Source organism: Aythya marila (assembly GCF_965140915.1).
Source record: "Aythya marila genome assembly, chromosome: 17".
In the NCBI taxonomy this organism is placed as follows: domain Eukaryota; kingdom Metazoa; phylum Chordata; class Aves; order Anseriformes; family Anatidae; genus Aythya; species Aythya marila.
In genome coordinates, this window is record NC_139058.1 from 6141678 (window position 1) to 6161173 (window position 19496).

At 40.4% G+C, this 19496-nt stretch overlaps 1 protein-coding gene across 5 annotated transcripts in view; it reads left to right on the forward strand.

The window, feature by feature from the left end:
• The window catches only part of MED13L (mediator complex subunit 13L), a 191721-nt gene that overhangs the window by 12108 nt on the left and 160117 nt on the right, over positions 1-19496 (forward strand). The window contains exons 2-3 of one of the 5 annotated variants that reach the window (XM_082774463.1): positions 7318-7346; positions 7422-7555. In XM_082774463.1, coding sequence (XP_082630589.1) covers positions 7318-7346; positions 7422-7555 — 163 coding nt within the window. Of the gene's footprint in view, positions 1-7317; positions 7556-19496 lie in introns of all 5 variants that reach the window. The other 4 variants (XM_082774464.1, XM_082774465.1, XM_082774466.1 and 1 more) reach the window with 4 other exon arrangements.

Consider the following 19496-nt stretch of genomic DNA (forward strand, 5'->3'; position numbering starts at 1 on the left):
GGCCGTTTCAATGCGAGATTTTTTTTAATTTGCTGGTTTTTTTTCATTCTTGTATTCGAAGTATGAAAAAGACTGGTGCAGGATTGTTTGCACAGTCACTCTAGCTGGTACCGGCCTGCTGGTTTCTTTGCAGGAATGCCCTCTGGAGCTCAACACTGCTTGTGTGGCATGGGACGAGGCTGCTTTGTTGCTGTGGGGTTCCTGCCTTTCCTGGGGACAGGAGGGGTAAGCCCTGAGGGAAGGGAACACAAACCACTCCCCTTCTTTCCAATGGAGAGGGTAAAGAGGGGAGTGATATGTACTTCATTAAATGGCATGATTTCAGGAGACTGCACAGCACTAGGGAGGATTTGTTTTATTATTGTTGTTTTGAAACCAGAAGAGTTCAGAGCCGGGAGTGTGAGAGATAGGAGACATTGTCTGCCTGCAGCTGCTTGCTGCTGCCTCAGTCTGGCTGCAGCCACTCGCACGACCCAAAAAAGCATCTTTTGAGCTAAGCCGTCTCCTCAGTTCCTTGGGGGATGTGTGTGTGTGTACATTATTTTTCTTGCCTTTGTTCTTTCTATTCACTTGACAGGGACTTCGGCAGATGTTACTAAATATTTTATTTCAGTGGGAGTGGGGGACGAGAGTTGCTGTCGGCGTGTGCTGTTTGCCCCGCTGGAGGCACGCGTCTGCAGTGCTCCTCAGTCCCTCTGTCTCCATCCTTTTGTCCTCCCTTCGTACCGAGGTGTGTCGGGGTGGCATAAATTTTGTCTGGTATTTGAGTGGCTCGAGCAGAGTGTGAAGTGGTATTTTGTTGCCGTGTGAGGATGATGTAGTGAAATGAAACCCTGTAACCAAAACAGATGGTGCTAATCTTGAATCTGTCTGCAAGATCTTACAGCATTTAATTAAAATGGTGGTGTAATTCCCATGGCACCTTTAACTACAGTTTAAATTCTTGGACTATGAACTAAGGGCTTTCTTATGCAGATTTTTACTCCTGTGAGTAGTCCTTAGTACAAGTCTCTAGTGGCTTCAGAATAGCTACTTACTTGAATGGAGCTCTCTGAGATGAGACTAATAAAATTGGCAAATATATATATGGCACTTACATTTTTTTATGTTCCAGTTTGAAGCATAAATTGTAGACTAAAGCTACTTAGCAACTACAGTTTCCCATGCAGAAGCAAACAAAAGTTGAGTCTAGAGCAAGGGTTTAGATTGCACCAAACTTGAGAGGCCAGCAAACAGATGGGCGGTACTCCGGGCAGCGTAAGATCCTTACCTTGGCAAGAGGGACGTGCGATGTAGCCTGTTCTCATGGTGCCACATCGTGGCTTGTCCTCTGGACCATGGCACAGTGTTCTTCCTGGGTGGGCTGCTATGCACACTCCTCTTCGTCTCGGTGCTGCACACGACACATGCTCAGAGCTGGGGCTCATTGGATTTTGGGGGGCTTTTTATACCCGTTCTGACTGTATGAGCTGTCCTAAACAGGAGCAAATGTTTTCCCACCAACTGAGATAATTTACCTACATACAGAGTGCCGTCTTCAAATGCTGATGTGTTTTCTTCATCCACAGGAAATATTTTTCTTTTGTTGTGCTCCCTCCAGTTAACTGAAACTTGTTTGTAGAAGGTGCCTGACTGACATGATGGTGTTTTTTTCTTTTTTTTTTTTTTAAACATTACTTGCTTCTCGAGAGAGTTAGAGAAAGCTTGAAACTCTATGTGGACCTGACTTTGAATCATATATTTTGGACAGGTAATTGGAAAATATATTAGTATTTTTTTTCTTGTTCCAGGTAGAATTGAGAAAGCGGAAATGATCTGCACAATGCCACGTTGGAAGTCTTTGAGAAAGTCAGGGCTGGAACTGAGGGCCTGGGTGATACCAGGTGGTCCATTCATGAGAGTCTCCAGGCTTTTTCTGTTGATCTTTGCCTCCTGTTTGCATGTTCTTCCTGTGTTGGAGGTGCTGGGGTGCTGATCTGCCACACTCTGAGGCCATAGCTTTTCCTACCCTTCTGTCCTATATAAAGCAGGAAAAATTGTGTGTGGTTGTTATTTCTGTATGTTAAAATGATGGCTAAAGTTACATAATGTGCAGGAATACAGAAGGAACTCCGCTTTACACTTAGTGTGCCTGAACGCGAGCACTCCAATTTTGATGCTCTGCCTGGTCCTTGCTGTATCCTGGTGTAATCTCTCCAAGGGAGCTTTGTGTAATAAAATGAGTGGACTTCCTAGAGTCTTCTGAGAAGTTAATTTTGAATTGGTCTGTGGATTTCCCATACAGTTTATGTAGTCAGACAAGCGTTTGATGGAGATGAGAAGGAAAAAAAAAAAAAGAGGTGGAAGATCTGTTTTGTTTGTGTTCCATCTGCAGGGGCTGCAGAAGAGGAGAACAGTCACAGTGGCTACACAGCACTAATTAAATCTTCAGGACTGCTGGTGGCGTGCCAGAATCAAGTCGGGCGGTGTTACTGGGGAATTGTGATTTTTAGCAGCCTCAACTCTGCCAATCTGAGCGGAGTGCTATGAGCTCAGCAGAAGAGCCTTCCTGCCTGTCAATTATTCGGATTTAAGCCGGGGAGGGAAGAATCAGAGCTTAGGTTTTATCTCTACTGGGAATTTATGGTTCTGAGTGCTTCCTGGAGTGAAGATGGCTGCAGCCCCCAGCTGTTGTGGATGGGTGCAATGGTGGTGTCTGCATTTAGGGCAGCAGACGAATGGTTGCAAGAGAAAGTGCTAATATGCTTTCTCTGCCTCTTCTTGCTGGTATATATTGGGGATATCAGAGGACTGAATACTCCTGGTTCTTTTTTTTTGAGGTGTATTTTTTTTTTTTAAGGGGAGAGCTGTTTTGCTCTGCAGAGCACAGTGGTTAAGGCAGTCAGGAAGGAACCCGTGTTCTCACCTATTTTCAAAGGATGGTGTAAGCTCTTCTTTCTCGGGCTGTGTTTCTGAATGAAAGCACTGGCACGGCTGTGTTCATCACTACCTATTTCTTGGGCATGTTTTGGGTGTGTTCAGGTGCCTCCATGGAATTTGGGGCCTGAATGCTGGCACTCTTCTACCTCAATAGCTGCTCTTGGTTGTGTCAGAACCAAGTCCTGCAGTGTCTTGGGAATTCTGTCAGAAGTTGAATGTTAGTAAAGACTTCAGATATTATTGTTAGACTTAGAGGTCTGTTTTCTTTGTTTCCTTACAGTCTTGGCCCAGCGCATGCAGAGCAGGCTTCTTAGAATCATTTCATTCTGTATCCAGCTACAGTTAACTGAATCAGATTTTTTTGTTTGTGAAGTTGAACCTTTCATATCCCAGTTCTCCAAAGAGTATGTTCCTTTATAAATCAAAGCAAAAAGCCCCTTGCATAATGCGTGACTTACTAACAATATTAGTTAATCGTAAGTATTTGTAAACTCTTTCATTGTCATCATTTTTAGTGTTTAGAACACTTTAGCAGATAAAATAAGCCCAAACTATGCATATGGAAAAAGATGCAAGAAACACAATAGATTGCATCACCTGGCAAGACTTTTCCTATATTCTGCATTCATTTCTAAACAGTTGTGAGCAGAAAGCACCGTGTTCAGTTTAGTGCTCAAACAGAAACCAAGACTGCCAATGTCAGCGACTGCTCAGGCTGTTCTAAAACCAGCAGCTCTGCTCCTGGACCTGCTCTGCTGTCCTCCATTGTACTGCAGCAAGTCTTCTGTGGCTGCTGAGAGCAGGACAAGCTTTTGGTGTGTTGAGCTGCTGGGCTGTTCTTCTTGGTTTCCATCTTCCAGTTGGTGAGCTGACTCCGTTCACCCAGCGATTGTGTGATCGCTGGATCTGGTGCAGAGCTGGAGGTGGACCTGTGTGGCTGGCGATAAGGAAGAGGCTGCCATTTGGGTCGCAGCCTGTGCTCACTGCTGAGGTATGTGTGAATGCAGCCACCTTTTAGTTCTTTAATTGGGTCACTAGAACTGCAGGAGATTGGCTGTCTTGTCTGTGAAACCCGGCTACAGGGTGAGGGCTTCTAAAACTAGTGATTTTTGTTTAAATAACTGAATATTTCAAAAGCCTCAGTGTGGGTGCTGTTATTCTCCACACAGTGCGTTAATATTAAATGGAAAGCTGTCTGTAGAGGTACAGGCTGTATGTGTGTGCCTGGTGCAATCTCCTCATGTGTCTTCTGGATTCAGATCTTTTCCTGAAATCAGTTTTAATTAAACTCAGGGACAAAATCGGGAAGCTTCAAGGGATTACTATTGGTGCTTACCTATTAAAAATGTAAGCAGAAACAGATGTATCCAAATAAATGCACTGAGCAGCATCTCTGCTGCTTTGACCAGGAAATGGCATGTCTGAGATGATATTTGATGCTGCTAACTTCCAAACCCCCAGTCCTTGCCTGCCTTTTCTTACGTGTCTTGTTTTTTTTTTTTTTTTTTTTTTTTTTTACATGGGTGCTTGCTAGTGGTCCTGGTTAGCTCCAGCACAAAGTCATCCCTCAGTCTACAGAGTTAAATGCTCCAGAAATGTGTTAGTGTAGAATTAAATTAGAAGCCATGAGAGCTGCATCTGTGCTCTTAACTGTATTTCATCAACGGCATGGATGGGGAGTCACAGGTTGATACCCCTGAGCTACCAGAAAGCTGTGTAGGACCTTGTCTGCTGTTCCACACAGCTGATCTCTGGTTGTTGCTGTGCTGATCAAGTGTGTGGTGCTGTTGAGTAACTTCTTTCTTTTGTTATCCTCCTGTTCCATGTTCTTTGTGACCTACTGTATGTTTCTAGAGGATTACAACATAAACATCTGAAGTAATTTTTTTCCTGGGTTGCCTGTGCTGGCACTGATCTTTGAGGCTTTGTGACTTGTGGCAGTAGCCACCGCTGTGTTTCAGGAGCCCTGCATGTTGCTTTTCTAAGCTGTAGGTAGGGATCTGTGTAGAACAGATGCAGATGTTTTGGAGCAGCGTGCCTAAGTACTTTCTTTTAGGGTATTATGTAATGTGTGAGGTATTTCAGCACTACACAGCAGCCCACTGTGGAAAAAATAGTTTTTTGGCCTTCCCGTTTGCCTCTTCTTCCTGCTCTCGTGTGCCCTTTCTTGTGCCAGGAACGTGCCGTGCATGCTGTGCCCCTCTTGTAATTTGATTTTCCATCACTCTGTACCTCTCTGAGTGGGGCAGCATCTCTGTGAGCCCAGTGTGGCAGTGCTGCTTGGGGAAAATCCCCAGCATGGGGACTCTGCTGCTTCCTGCAGTTTCACACCAGTTGGCGTTCTGCTGCCCCAATACAGGGTGGTAGCAGTGTGGGGGTGAGGATTACCAATTTCATAGGAATGTGCAGAGAGTATGGGCAATTTCACTTGATGTTGGCTGTCCCATTCCCCGTGAGGGCCACTGCTGCGCTCCTGTGTGCAAAAAACTTTCCCTGAGGTGTAGCCCCAGGAACTTTGGTCACAGGTGAGACCCCTGCTGTGCCAGGCACCTTGCAGACAATGATGGAAACTTTTACTGGATGTATCTGTAAGGCCAAAGGAGCTTCAGCACTTTCTGCCTATGTTGTCAGTACGACGAATGTCACCTTTAGCTCCTCAGCAGCCAACTAGCAGCCAGCTCGTTAACAGGTAACAGCCTGCTTCCAGTTACTGCAGCAAAAGACTTTTAAAAATGGATAATAAAGTAAATTTGTGGCCTTGAAAACAAGGATCTTTGTGTATGTGATGCACGGTGTGTGGTGTAGACCAGTAGGCAAAGCATCCTTGTGCGGAGGAGGCACATGTGACTTGCAAGTCTCTTGTTTTCTTTAGGACTAAAACTTGGCCCTCTTTCTTGTTCACATTCCCCATATGTACTGCCCAGAGAAAAGCTACATCTAAATAGCAGGCATTCCTTGCCTAACTTACTGCTTGCTGGGGGACGCTCCATTCCTGCAGCTAGTGTTTCCACTGCTGCGCCTCTCCTCTTCTGCCTGGCAATGACTCCTCCTGTCAGGGGGTAGTTGCTATATTTGAGCTTTTGCAGCTTGCTCCTGCAGACCAGCTGGCTTTTCCTGTAGGACCATTTGCAAGCTGAGTGCACTGGCTATTTCTGAGCAGTAAAGTGGAGGGTGTGAATGCTTTCAATGAAGCAGTAAAGGTAGTAACAGCAGTGAGAACAGGGTAACATGGGCTAGAAACTAGAATACAAGCCCACTGTGGACACAGAGCACATACATACTGCTGCTGTCTTTGGCAATGGTCCTCACATGAGTGAGTGCTCCTGCTTGTGTCCTGGGCAGGCTCTGGGGGCAGCGGGAGGTGGAGAGCAAGGATGGAGCAGCAGCGGTGTGGGGCTGGATGGGGAGTGCAGGAAAAGCAGGGTGGGAGCCAGGCCAGTGGGCTGGGGAAGGAAAAGGAGGGGTGTGATGGGCAGGGTGAGAGAAATTAAAAAAAAAAAAAAAAAAAAAAAAAAAAAAAAAAAAAAAGGTGGCAGTTTGGCAGTCAGAAACCAAGGGAAGCAATATTTGATAGCTATGAGTCTCCACTGCTAAAAATGTAAAGGGAAAAAGAACTGTGGCTCTCCCAACCTGGCTCCAGCTGCCAGTTCTTTCATGGAGTACTTCGGTTTCTTCCTTTCTGGTAGTTGGTTCTTCACTTGGCTAGGCAGTGGAATACCTCCAGACTTACTGATTTTCACCCTCTGTAGAAGAACCTCTTCCCCAGAAGGTGTGGTGGCCATTTTCCTGTTCTTTTTATTTTTTCTGGATAACTAACACAATATTATGAGGTCGAGAGACAGTAAATGGCAACCATCCTTATTCCACTCCCATTCACATGAGAAAAACAAAAATAAAAAGCGTGCATGATAAACATAAAACATCACAGTCTGAAATTAGTTTCATGCTATTTTCTATCAGTCAGTTATGTCCTGTAGCACCTGCTATTTGTGATCTTCAAGTTTCTGGCTTTCAGGCTGATGCCAAAATCACTTAACCTCCAACCAGCACGAGGGAACAGGCCTTATTCCTCCTCCTTGTTTTTTGTTTTTTTAAACCTGTTTTACAGTAAAATAACAGTCGGGTTAGGAATGCTGAAAATAAGTATGGTTGTGGTAAAACCTAACTGAAAGGGTAAGCCAGTTTTCTATTCAGTACTGTTTCTAAAATTGTGTTTTGTTTTTTTTTTTCCTTGGATGAGAAAGGGGAAAATATGGGAACAGGAGGAGTTCTTAAATTTGGCTGCTTAGAGCTTAATTCTAGGAATAAACAACAAAGAAATGAAACAAACCAGTAGTATAACTATGTTTTGAAATGAAATGATTTAATGTTTTTTTTTTTTTTCTCTCCTTTCCTTAGGCTGAACTCACAGGCATCAAATGGCGTAGGTACAATTTTGAAGGTCATGGGGACTGTGGCCCTATCATTTCAGCCCCAGCACAGGATGATCCAATTCTGCTCAGCTTCATCCGCTGCTTGCAGGCCAACTTGCTTTGTGTGTGGCGCCGTGACGTCAAACCGGATTGTAAGGAACTGTGGATATTCTGGTGGGGAGATGAACCAAACCTAGTAGATGTGATACATCGGGAACTGCACAGTAAGTTGTTCTTTCTTTGTTCTTGATTTATTTATATTTTTTTTCAGTGGAAAACAAACTCTTGTTAAAGCCTTTAACTAGCTACCATATACAATTTTGTCCCAACTTGTATGTTGAGACCTAAAGGGAAAAAATACTTACAAAATTGACTTTTCCAGTGCAAGTGATCTGCAGATAAAGTGCAAAACAGAACTTGAACTTAGGTACTGGCATTGGATATTCTTCTCCTAAATTCCCCTGAAATCTGATGCACTGTAAAATTAGAGTAAATTCTAGTTCAAAGAATAATTGCAACAAAAATTTCTGGCATAAGGTAATAGTTGATGGAACAAAATACCTATCCTGCAGGGTCAGCTGAACTCCGTGGCACCACAGGTAAATCACTGAGGTTCTGCAAGGTCAGAATTTGCAATGTTGGTCATGCTGCAGGGTTTGAGCATAAATGGAGGCAAGTTGCAACAAGTGAGTGTAATAAAAGAAAGAGGAAGGTAGGACAAAGGTGGCAATAAGTTTACGTGACTGTATGTTTCGTGCTTGAGTGTCCTCATTGTTTCCAGAATATGTAGCCTTAAAATGACTGAACAAAATTAACTTCACCTGATGTAAACCTTTTTTGGTTTTGACTACATCCATATTCCATCCGTCTGTCCATCTTTTCAGTTATATGTTGTTGCTGTGAATCGACCTAGTTTGCCTGAAAACTCGTAACTTTGAAAAGGTATTAACCAGACCCCATAAGTACTTTCATTTAGCCTCATCTGAGATTAAAATAGTGAAAGTTTACCAGTCCTGGAATAATAATAATAATATTATAAGGTCAAGGATCAGTTCCTTGGGTTTTGCAACAAACTTTTCATCCTTGTAGCCTGTCATACCTTCTGGCTGCTTGGTGATAAAGATTTGTCAGTTCCAGCATATACCATATCATATTTGTCAAGTGTGCTTTAGTTGCCTGTTATCTGCCCACCTCTGCCTCATGCTGTTTCGGTTCTGCTTGATAGTATGTTCATTTTCTTCCTCATTAATCCTGCTCTAACCACCTACATTCAGATGGTTACAGACTTCATATTTCACAAATACTGGATTGTTTGTTTGGTAAGATAGCCTGTGAAATCAGATATGAAACACTTTCCATGTATCTTTAGGCATATTTCATGCAGGTAGCTGCGTGTTCATGTATAATTAAAGAGATGGCTCCGAAGTGCTGCACTAAGCCATTCCACTGCTGTGAATTTTTTATGAGGCACCTGTTTTGAATGAAGGCATGGGTAATATTTCTATGCGCCCAGCAAAGCTTTAATAATATATGTTTTTCTCTTTGGGAAATCTAGTTTACTTAATATTTCAAATATACTATATGGGACTGAAGTGTCTTTTTATTAAAGGGGAGTTGGAGGCTGTGGCTTCTATTTCTGTTGTGAATTGATACAGCTTATTTGGAACTAAGATTTTGGTTAGAATAATATAATGCTGCACCCAGTAATAACAGTATGGTGAAGCATTTAAATGTTTGAGTAGCTGAACCTGCTTGAGCATAGCACGGGACAAAGTATACCAAGTGGTGAGTGGCATCGCTTTGACTCATTTCTGCCTGGTCCAAAATGTTTTGAAGGCTGGAGCCTTCGATACCAAAACTTTTAAGTGGAATTAAAGCTGAAAATTGGCTGCCAGAGCACTGCTTTGTGAAGTGTCAACTGTAGCAGTACCACATGAATGAAAAATAGTCTGAGCTTGGTGTATTTCACAAACACTAAAGCCAGCTGTGCTGGAAAAGGTATGTCTGCCCTTGCACAACAGCACGGCTTCGATTTGAAAGAACATTGAAGTAAAGATCGCTCAATGATAAAGTATTGTCTGGAGGAAGGACTGTGTAGAGGGAGGTGAAGAGATGTGAAGTCGAGTTTGGAGTTAGAGAAAGGAGGACTAAGCGTGATTCATTCAGGGGAATGAAATACATTATAATTGAAATAAAATTGCTGCTGATAGAGCTGTTCTGTTTCAGCAGTTTTTTTTACAATTCAAACATCCCTATTGATGAAATATTGAACATCTGATTGGCAAAATGAGGCATTTATGTACATTGATTCCTTGAAATATGACAAAGGACAGTGTTGAATATTTCCTGCAAAAGCAAGGCATAATACACGAGTCTATTTTGGCTATTATTTTATAAGTAGATCACAGTACTGAAATACTAGAAAGTTAAAATTAGTTTCCTCATTTTGAAAATACAGTTTAGTTTCCTCAGCTCTCGAAAATATAAAAGATTTTTGCATTTTGGCATACAAAAGGAAAGTAAGTTAGTGAGTATACCAATAGACTTGCCTGTCAGCTGAGCCGTACTAGAATATTATGTTTTTTTAGTATAGCTTAGCCATAAAATAAACTATAGTAGCTTAAAATCTCATTCATACGGGTTGGATTGTCACTGTGGTCAGTAACTTGCTAGTTCAGTGAGCAGGGCTTTACTTTTGTGATTGCACGTGTGCGTTTAAGAGCACAGGTCCCGGAAATCTGAAACTGAATTCCAAGTGGAAGATTGTACTCTATCTGCAACTTGCTGCTTTACCAGTCCTGCCTTTATTACAAGTGAGCTCTAGGACGTAACAGTTGTTCATAAGATCACAAATTCTTCCTGAGTATGAAGTTGTTCGCAGTTCTGAATTTCTTGTTTTCTGCTTAGGACTTGTGTTTTGAAAGTGAAATTAGAGTAATAAAAATATAGTGCCAACTTTAATACTTCTGTTTATTCAAGTAGAGATTGGAATTACTGATTTATCTGAAGAAAGCAGCCCCACGCTTAAATAATGATACATTACATTCAGTACTTAGGCTTAACAAATGAGAAGTCTATACTGAGACTTCTCTTTCAGAAACACCTCTTAGTTCTGCGTCTGCATGTGGATTGCCTTATCTAACATTCAAGATAATTTTGGAAGCAGCAGTCTGTCTTTAATATAGCAAGAATTCCAAATAGTCGTAGCGAAGACAACTTTAGAAGTTACAAACAGACACGACTACCAACAATTGTTTATGCAGCAGCTTTCCAAAACTGTGTAGATAATTAAAGACTGTCATGGAAGATTAAGTAAAAACAATTATTTGTAGAACAGCTCTGGATGAGTTAAGCAGCTAGATTAGCTAGGCAGCTGTGAAGTAGATAGTGCTCATGGGTGTGTCTTGCACATACTCCTACACTTCTTTTTCCTGCCAGCCTCAGCTGTTCAGTTTTGTTTATTTTGATTGAATTCTAAATTGGTAGAAAGAAGATGGAAGATCTCTAGTCTGTCCCAAGTGAAAGAAGATAATTGGTATGGGGTCTCCAAGTGGAGGAAAAAACAGAGTGATTTTACAAGTTTGAAGAAGTTGGAAATGTTCTGATTTGTGAAAGCAGTGTTTTCCCAAGGAGAAATGCTGTTTAATGGTATTACTGCCTGAAGAGGTTTGACAAGTGTTACAGCTGCTGTGCTGTTTCCCACTAAAATATTTTTTGTAAATTCTACATGAGAAATAAATGGAGAGAGGTAGTATCTTACTGTTGGCACGTTTTTTGACAGCAAAGTTGTAGATTTGCAAGTTGCAGTGCTCTCATTTGCATTTGGTGACCAAATGCCATCTGGAGCACTGTAGAGAATTTATACTTGACTCCTGTTTTTATTTTTTGTTGTTTTTTTCTTGTACCCTGTGCATTCCACTTAGATTGTAAGCAGGTGGTAATTGTTTCTTTGTTAGTTGCTTGCTTTCTTTTTGCTAAGAGTACTTGCATCTGACGTTTTAAACACCCTTTTTGTCTGACAGTTTAGTTGATAAATTTGTAATCTGCATATTGAGTTTATGGATATATTCTGTTTTGTAGGTTGCATCTGTGGCAGACAATGCCTGAATGGTCAGAAATAATGCAGAGATTAAGACGTGCCTCTCTAATGAGAAAGGAGTTTTGTGGACTTGTAAGCATGACCCTAGGGAGGGGCTGTGGAGGTCTCCCAAATGGTTAGGCAGCACCCGTGAAAACAAATAACTAAGATTCGAGGTGTTTGAGAGGATGCGGTTTCATTTAAAGAACTTCCAGACTAATAGCTTGTTTGCCTAAAATCACTGTTTGATCCTGGTAGGTATTTGGGATTGCCATGCCATGCTCCTCTGTGGAGCTACCCATGCTGACAAACCAATAGGAGGAACTTGGGGCATCTGTGAGGAAACCCCCGGTACCCACCAGGGGGTGAAAACACCACATTGTGTTAGTGGCTTCTTCATATGGCTCCAAAATAGATGCTCAACAATCCCAAGCCTGTTAAGAGAGAATAAATGGAGTCTTAGCATTTTGCTACTCTTGGGACGTTAGTCATCTTGGAAGTGTTGCAATAGTTGTTGACCTGCTCTCATTTCAGATTTAGAGACATCTTTCCCTTAGATGAGATGGATGTTGCTTTCCATGCCACTGTTCTCTTGCAAGGAGAAGAGCTTTTGAAGTGAAGGCAGTGTATATGACATACTAGTCTTCTCTGGGTTGAATTTTTTTTTGTCAGTCCCTTTTTTTCAAATGTATTCTATATTTTGCACTTGATGTGTTAATGGGTGGAGGTAATTCCCCCCAAAAGATACCACTAACCTTTGTAATAGGATAGATACATGGCAATATTTTGATGGAAACTTTTACGAAGAAGATTACTTGGTGTAAATTGGGTAAATCTTTCAGGAAGGAGTAATTTTTTTTTTTTTTTTTTTTTTAAAGAATATTCACAGCTTGCTAAGTTTGAAAACTTAGTCAAAATCTGATCTGTGACAGGAAAAATGTGGTGTTTCAGCCTTTTCCTGTTCCTGAACTGTTGCTGTGCTGGACTGACACAGTTGTAATCCCATGTGCTGATAAATGTGGAGAGAAAAATCGTTAGCTGTGGGAAGGACTTCTTAAGGTGTCCATATTAGACCATACAGCTGGGGTCCAGACTTAATTTCAGCTATTTCTGTGTTCAGGCTGCTGATGGGTAGATGTAAGCTGTATGTTTCCACCTGTGGCTCTGGAGAGGAATAACTTATCAGAGCTCAGTTCAGGTGTTTTTACTGCAGCTGGATAGGATTCTTGATGTTGGCTTGTTAACTTAGAGTTTTTGAAGTTAATTTTATTGGTGAAGATGTACAGGTTTAAAATCTACCTAATTCAGAGGATTTGAGTACATTCCGGTTTTCAGTGTTTAGTAGGAATTAAAAGGAAAACATGTAATTTATTAACTTCTTTGTTCCTGTTAATGTAAAAAAGATGTAGAAGCAGTGAGAAGTCTCATTTACTTTCCATCTCAATTGGATTTACTTAGAACCCTACTTAGGGTTCTTTCAAGGTACTGTGACTTACTGTAGTTTTAAGGAATGGGGAAGACTTTCAGGGATATAATGAAATATATTCTTAGCTGCTGTGTAGTGCTAAATATTGAATAAGATATTCCTGTCTGTCTGAATGTGTGAAGTAATGCATAAAATGGGGAATAAGCACCACTTCCTGCGAAATGGGTATACAGATTAATAATACTGCTTTTAATGAAAATGCTCTTAAATATTCCACTGTGTTGCAAGCTTATAAATAACTGAAGGTGGGAAAGAAGGGAGTGTCGTCTGCTGAAGCTGCATCATGGCTGGCTTTGATGCTTCTTTGAAATGACCAAGAGGTTATCTCCTTGTTCCCTGCTTTGGTGGGCTCAGCTGAAGAACATACCAGCACGGAACATGTATTACAGTGAGTTGTTTTGCGTACTCTAAACCACACACAATTCATGACTGTTGTCAGGCACAGTATTATTTGGAAGGAGAGCAGCTACTACATGGAAAGGCAGCTTACCAACAAGGAATAGAAGGAATCTGGCATGGAAGTATTTTTGAAGGCTTTTTATTTGAAAGGCAGCTTCTAATATCAAGCAGCTGAGTACCACTTATTAATAATTTGAAGTTAAATCTGAGAATGGTTAATTGCCAGCTCTTGAGCTGAGAGTGGAATTAACAAGTAGGTTCATATGACACAAGACTTTGTTGGAATATTAAGTTACTGAAAAGTTTCTGGGCTCGTTACTTTCAATACAGTAAGCTATTTGCATTTTCTTAATTGCCTAGCATAGATTATTTCCAGAGACAGGAAAACAAAGTTAAACTTTTAAAAAAATCTTTTAGAGAAGAAGATAGGATTTAGGAGTGAATTCAAACTTTCTCAGCTTGCAGAATTGTTCTGTGACCCTTATATTTGACACTGTTAATTGGTGTCCAGTGATTGCCAGTTGAAGTTTAGCATAGACAAAATAAACTTTTTCTTTTAAGGAGGCATTTGAAATGAGGTTATTATGCCATCATTTGGGATTAAGGAATTGCTTCATGGGAAAGTGTCAACTCCTTTTATAGAGAAGAAGTTGACAAGAGCCTTATTGTGTCTGGACAAAATGTCTTCATTTTAGTCTGTTTTATTTTTTTAAACAAATATTCTTTCCTCCACCCCAGCTTCTTCCTTATTTCTGCTTGAAAATTGGTTTATGATTATAGACAGCTAGCGTATGAGTTGTGTGAAGGAATCAGATCTGACTCTTCCATCTAGACATCAAATCACGCTTTATTTTTCTTTAGTTCTTTTCTTCTGTGGTTTTCCTCTGAACATTAACAGTGAATCTCAGTGCTTAAAGTAGCATCAAATGAATACATATGGCAGTCATGAATTCATTATCGATTCTAGTCAGCAGCATACCATTTTAATGTTCCACCTTTTTCCCCTTTTTACAGTCTGCAATACCTTGGCCTAAACTGTAATGAGAAAAATGAAATTGACCTAAGGGCTGTGTAAAAGAGCTGAACACTTCCTATTTTCCCTCTGTCCTGAGAATTAGCTTTTTAAATATTTTCATACTTGGGAATTTGGTGATTTTACTGCTAACAGCAAAAAAAAAAAAAAAAAAAAAGTATAAAGGAAATACGGTGGAAGGTAAAACCAATAAATTCTCTACTGGACTTTATAACTTTTTTCTTTACTTACTTCTCCTGCTTTCAAAATATAATCTCAATTCAGTTGAAATAGTTGAAATTCTGAATAACTAATCTTTAATTATTGTCAGTTATTAAATAACTGCTATTAAGTAACTTTTTTTCCTGGGGAAATAAAGAATTGGCATTTATTGTGAAACCATACTAGCTGCATTCCATGGTGATCATTCATTGATTCTTTTGCAGGACTTTTTCACTGAGTCTAGGCTCCGTAGGAAATAGTGTATGTCTAGGGGCAGAACAGAATTGGTGCTACAAACTTGGTAGTGTCCAAAAGTGTTGGAAATTCAAAGCCGAGATCATAATAGCTCAGAACTTCTTTCAAATAAAAGCTGGAGTGAGGTATTACTAGGGAATTGGAGCGAACTTTTGTATAAAATGTGCTTGGAATTAACAAGAGTGTTGAGACCAAACTGAAGTCCAACTTTTGAATGTAAATAAAATTGATGTGTTACCACAGGCAACTCAGTGAACCACGTAATTAGTTTTTTTCCATGAAAAATGAGACATTATGCTGCAGCTGCAGCAAAGCAGTATGTAAAGGATTTATATTCTAGTTATATGAAAATTAAACAATCATTAAAAGATTGTATTTTTAAAAGTGCTGCTCGAGGGGGGAAAATAGAAAAATCCAATCAGACGAATTTATTTTTCAGCAATGTGTTGGGCAATATCATCCACAGTAGTTGATGGTTTTTGCTTCAGGGAATCTTTTTTTTTTTTTTTTTTTTTTCAGTGAAATGAACTCACTTAACTGTGTGAAGTAAATCTAAGTTAGCTTGAAGTGAAATCTGCATTAATAGAGCTCATTACTGATGTTTGTATTTTCATGTACTGGGTAGTCCTAAGAACGCAGGGTAAACTTTACTGGAAAATATCATCCTTTAAAAAAAAAAAGAAATGCTTTTTTTGAAAACAACCATATAAACATACACTTGCATTATTGCAAAGCAATACATGGAATAGTTAATGAACTTTTAGTGATATATATACATGCCGCTGTGTTGCAAAGGCACAACATAGAACCACGACTCTTCTGAAGTTAACCCCTGCTTTCTCTTTAAGGAGGTATGTTTTCCATTACATAAAAGTTACTTGCTTTATTTTAACACTCCTATTAAAGGTTATAAATCTCGATACACAATTTTTATCCTCAAGCTGGCAAGTCATTTTGAATGGACTTAATTATACACGTGCACTTACTTATCCATGGATTTGACGGTAATCTGTCTTAAAGTCCATTGGATACCTAAACGTGTACATATAGCAATTTGAAAGTAAAAGATTTGATATATAGTTCAGCATGTCAGTGAGCAGCCCTGAAATCTGAGAAGCAATGTGGTACAACGAGAATGAAGGTTTTTGAACGTGAAGTCTGTTTCCTGAGGTTTATTTGAAACTACAGGGCATGGTATGGTTATAATACATCATTTCCAAACCAGCATGCCATAAATACACAAATAAAAAATATTCTTGCATGGAATTAGGGGGAGGAGCAAGCACAAAACAGTTGAGTTTTAGTACATACAGTAGCTTAAGGACAAAGCTGAATTCTTACCTTTGTTTCTTGCCCATGAGAATTGTGGGTTTCAGTGGGAAGACAAATAGGTGGAGTTCTGCTGTTAGTGAAGCTGAAGCTTCCTGTTTAAAAACAAACCAAAAACCTGTGTGTTGCAGTCATTCCTATAATGGCAATTGGAACTTCCAGCAAAACAATGCTAAATTGGCTTTCAGTACTTACCACTTAAATAATTTGAAGGAAAAGCATACAATAGAGGAAAGGCACACTACTGGGATATGCTTGCATTCTTAGTGCTCTAAACAATGTGTTCTAAACAATGTGGCAAGTGCACTGCAACTTTATATTTAAAAGAATAAATTTCCCTTCCACAATGAGGAGGGTTCAGTGGAAGGTCTGGGAACTTGTGCATTTGAATATTAGAAATACAGAATAAGAGGGAAAGGAAGCAATGAAGTAGTGAAGTACTGATTGGGGCTGTTCAATCTGTGATTCCCAGCCTTGAGTTTTACAGTAAGGTCTTGGAGATGGGAGGGCTGGGCAGTGGAGTGTAGAGGTAAATCCTCACTGATCCTTGCACGGTGGTGCTGGTGCACATGTGTGTAACAGCTCATAGCGAGCAATAACAGCTCTGCCAAGAGCTGGTGGGATGATTGGATTCCTCTTGGCTCGCTCCAGCGCCAGCTAATCACTGAATGGGAGAGGATCCCTTTCCCAGTTGCCCCGTTGTGCATCTCAGACTGGTTGCAAGGTGTAACTAAGGGAAGGAACTGCCTGAATGGGAGGAGATTTATCATCTCAATAAGACAAAAATGGGAGGATACCATTAGGGTTTTTCTTTATGGAATTGAATTCTGTAGTGAATGGAATAGAAACAGGTTTAGTGATCCCAAAAGGTAGTTTTTGAGGAGTTTTACCAAGTAAGATGGAGGGTTTCATTAGGCAAATTTTCCATAAATTCTACAAAAAGAATCAAGATTGCTGTGACAGTAAAACAGAATAGCCTGTAATGTTGCAGAGTAACATGGTAACGTGGCCACAATTGCACCTTAATTTGACCACGCTGCATTTTTATTTCCAGAGATAAAATAGAAGTAATGCATTCATACAGTTGAAAGTGCTCCTCAAAGGCAGGGCGCTGGGAAGGAATTAAAAGTTGTTGGTGGTAATTGCCCTGACAGGAATGCTGGGGCAATGCCTTTGTGGAAAAAGGCTGATGTAATCTTGTGAATTAAAAAGGTGTTTCAGGTTGACTTAGATGCTTTTGTGTTCGGGACCAGAGATTAGTAAAAATGCACCTAGATTATTGCATACGGTCCTGGTAGCTGCCATCACAGATGTGGAAACTTCCATGATGCAGAATCCAGAAAGATTTGTTGTCTTATGAAGGAGCTGAGATAAGGTGAGGGGTGACTATTATTGCATGTACACATTTACACATGGAAAAGAAATTTGGGAAAGTGTCTGCATTTGGCCAGTATTCTTCTAGAAACAGAAGAGAATGTCTGTGCTAACAAATGGTCTCATGTCAGAGTTGCAGAGTTCTGGGAGATCCTGCCAGTGAACGTGGTAGGCAAAATTGTATGTTTTACAAGTCTGAGACTGGTCAACACACAGTTTTTTGGGATCTCCTGAATATGTGCTCTCTGACAAGGTTGAGGAGTGGTGGTGGGCCTTCCTCGTCCAGGGTTCTGTGGACCCTGACTCCACGTGGAGTGCAGAGAGCATCCTGAGTACTGCTGGCCTTGTCACAGTGAGAATAGTATAGCTCTCAGTGTACTCACTCATGCCCTGTTTTTAAAAACAAGCAATCAAAAGCAGCCTCATAAAACTTGAAACTTGATGCTTCGGGTTGCTTTTCAAAATGGACCTATATTACATGGTTCTTACGGAGAAATTTCCCAGGGCAGGCTGGCACCAGGTTTGGGGTTTTCCTCTTTGGCACGCAGCACGAGCTGATGTCTGCCTGCTGGAGTTGTCTGGGCAAGTCTCACCTAATTATTTCCCTGTCACCCCAAGGGTTTGGGGCATTTGTGACAGCACATGGGTAATGCTCAAGAGGACATCAATCCGTGCAGGGTAAGAGGATCCTCTTCTGGAGAGAGGGGAATAATTGTTGACAGGTCTGAACTCCTTTGCTGGTGTCAGGCAGCTTAATTCAAGTTGTGAGAATTTGAGGTTGCACTGCAGAGCTACCAGTGGCCATGTTCCCTGTTGAGTTGCTTCCTTAGGAAGTGCATCGCGCTGTAATGTGCTGGCAAAGTGGTGCATTTGGCAGCAGCTTACCGAAGGCAGTTCGGCTTTCCCATTGTAGGTAGCATAACAGGAAAAGTAAAATATAGCAGACCTTTCCATCTGAGGGAGTTTTCACTTTTCTCTCTCTTACTTACCCCCTTCTTACCGCAACTATGGAGGCTAATTTCTATTATTTCTTAATAAGAAATCTTTTACTGAGATCTTAATGATTGTGTGATGGGCTGGAATGCACCTTAAAAAGAGTCGTTTTTTTTTTTTTTTTTTTTTTTTTCCAAAAGCACGATTACTTTTTGTTTGTCAGAAAACTTTGTGACAAGAAGTAGATTGCAGATGGGGAATTACCAAAGGAACATTTTTGTCCTTTACATGTATTTGTGACATACGTTGCTGTTGAATCATTTTCTGTAACTGTACAGAAATGTTCGCTTTTTGTTCTTTTATTTGGAAATAAATGTCTTTTTTCCCCCAAAAACCTTTTTTAATAATTTGACTTGTTTGATGACATAGTAGTTGTTTTCTCTCCTCTGAAATGTAAATAACATTTTTAACAGCTATGAGGAAGTTCCAATTATAGCATTGTATTTTTTTTCACTTGAAATTCTTCAAGCCATTTATATATATTCCATAATGATTTCTAAAGAAATGGTAAGTATGAAGATTATTACTGTGACTACAGGGGGAACGGGAGAGCTTATAGTCTTAATGTGTTTATGGTTCTGGGAGTTGGTTGGCCAATTGTGGAATGGAAGTTGAATCTCTTGGTCTCTTCGAAGCTCAGTAAGATTTATTCTGTGCAATATTTTGTAACATATGTTAATAAGATTCAGTGGAATCTGTTCCATAAGGTAAAAGAGGGGGAAGTGTGCATCCCCCTCTGTCATTTTTTTCTTCTCTCCCATGTGAGTATGATGCTATTTTTGATAATATCATGGTAATAAACGGTGTGGTTATAAAGCAAGTACGGCTTTTGTGTTTGATTGAAGTTCTGCTCTGGTGAAGTAGTGGATACAGAGCTGGACTATGTTGGGTTGGGGTAGAATAATGAAAAGCTTAACTGAAAATCCTGCTTTTTCCAGTGGTATTCCCAAATGTGCCTGGGAATCAAGAGGAATTTGTCTGACAAAAGTTTTATGTGTTTACTTTGACTTTTAGCAT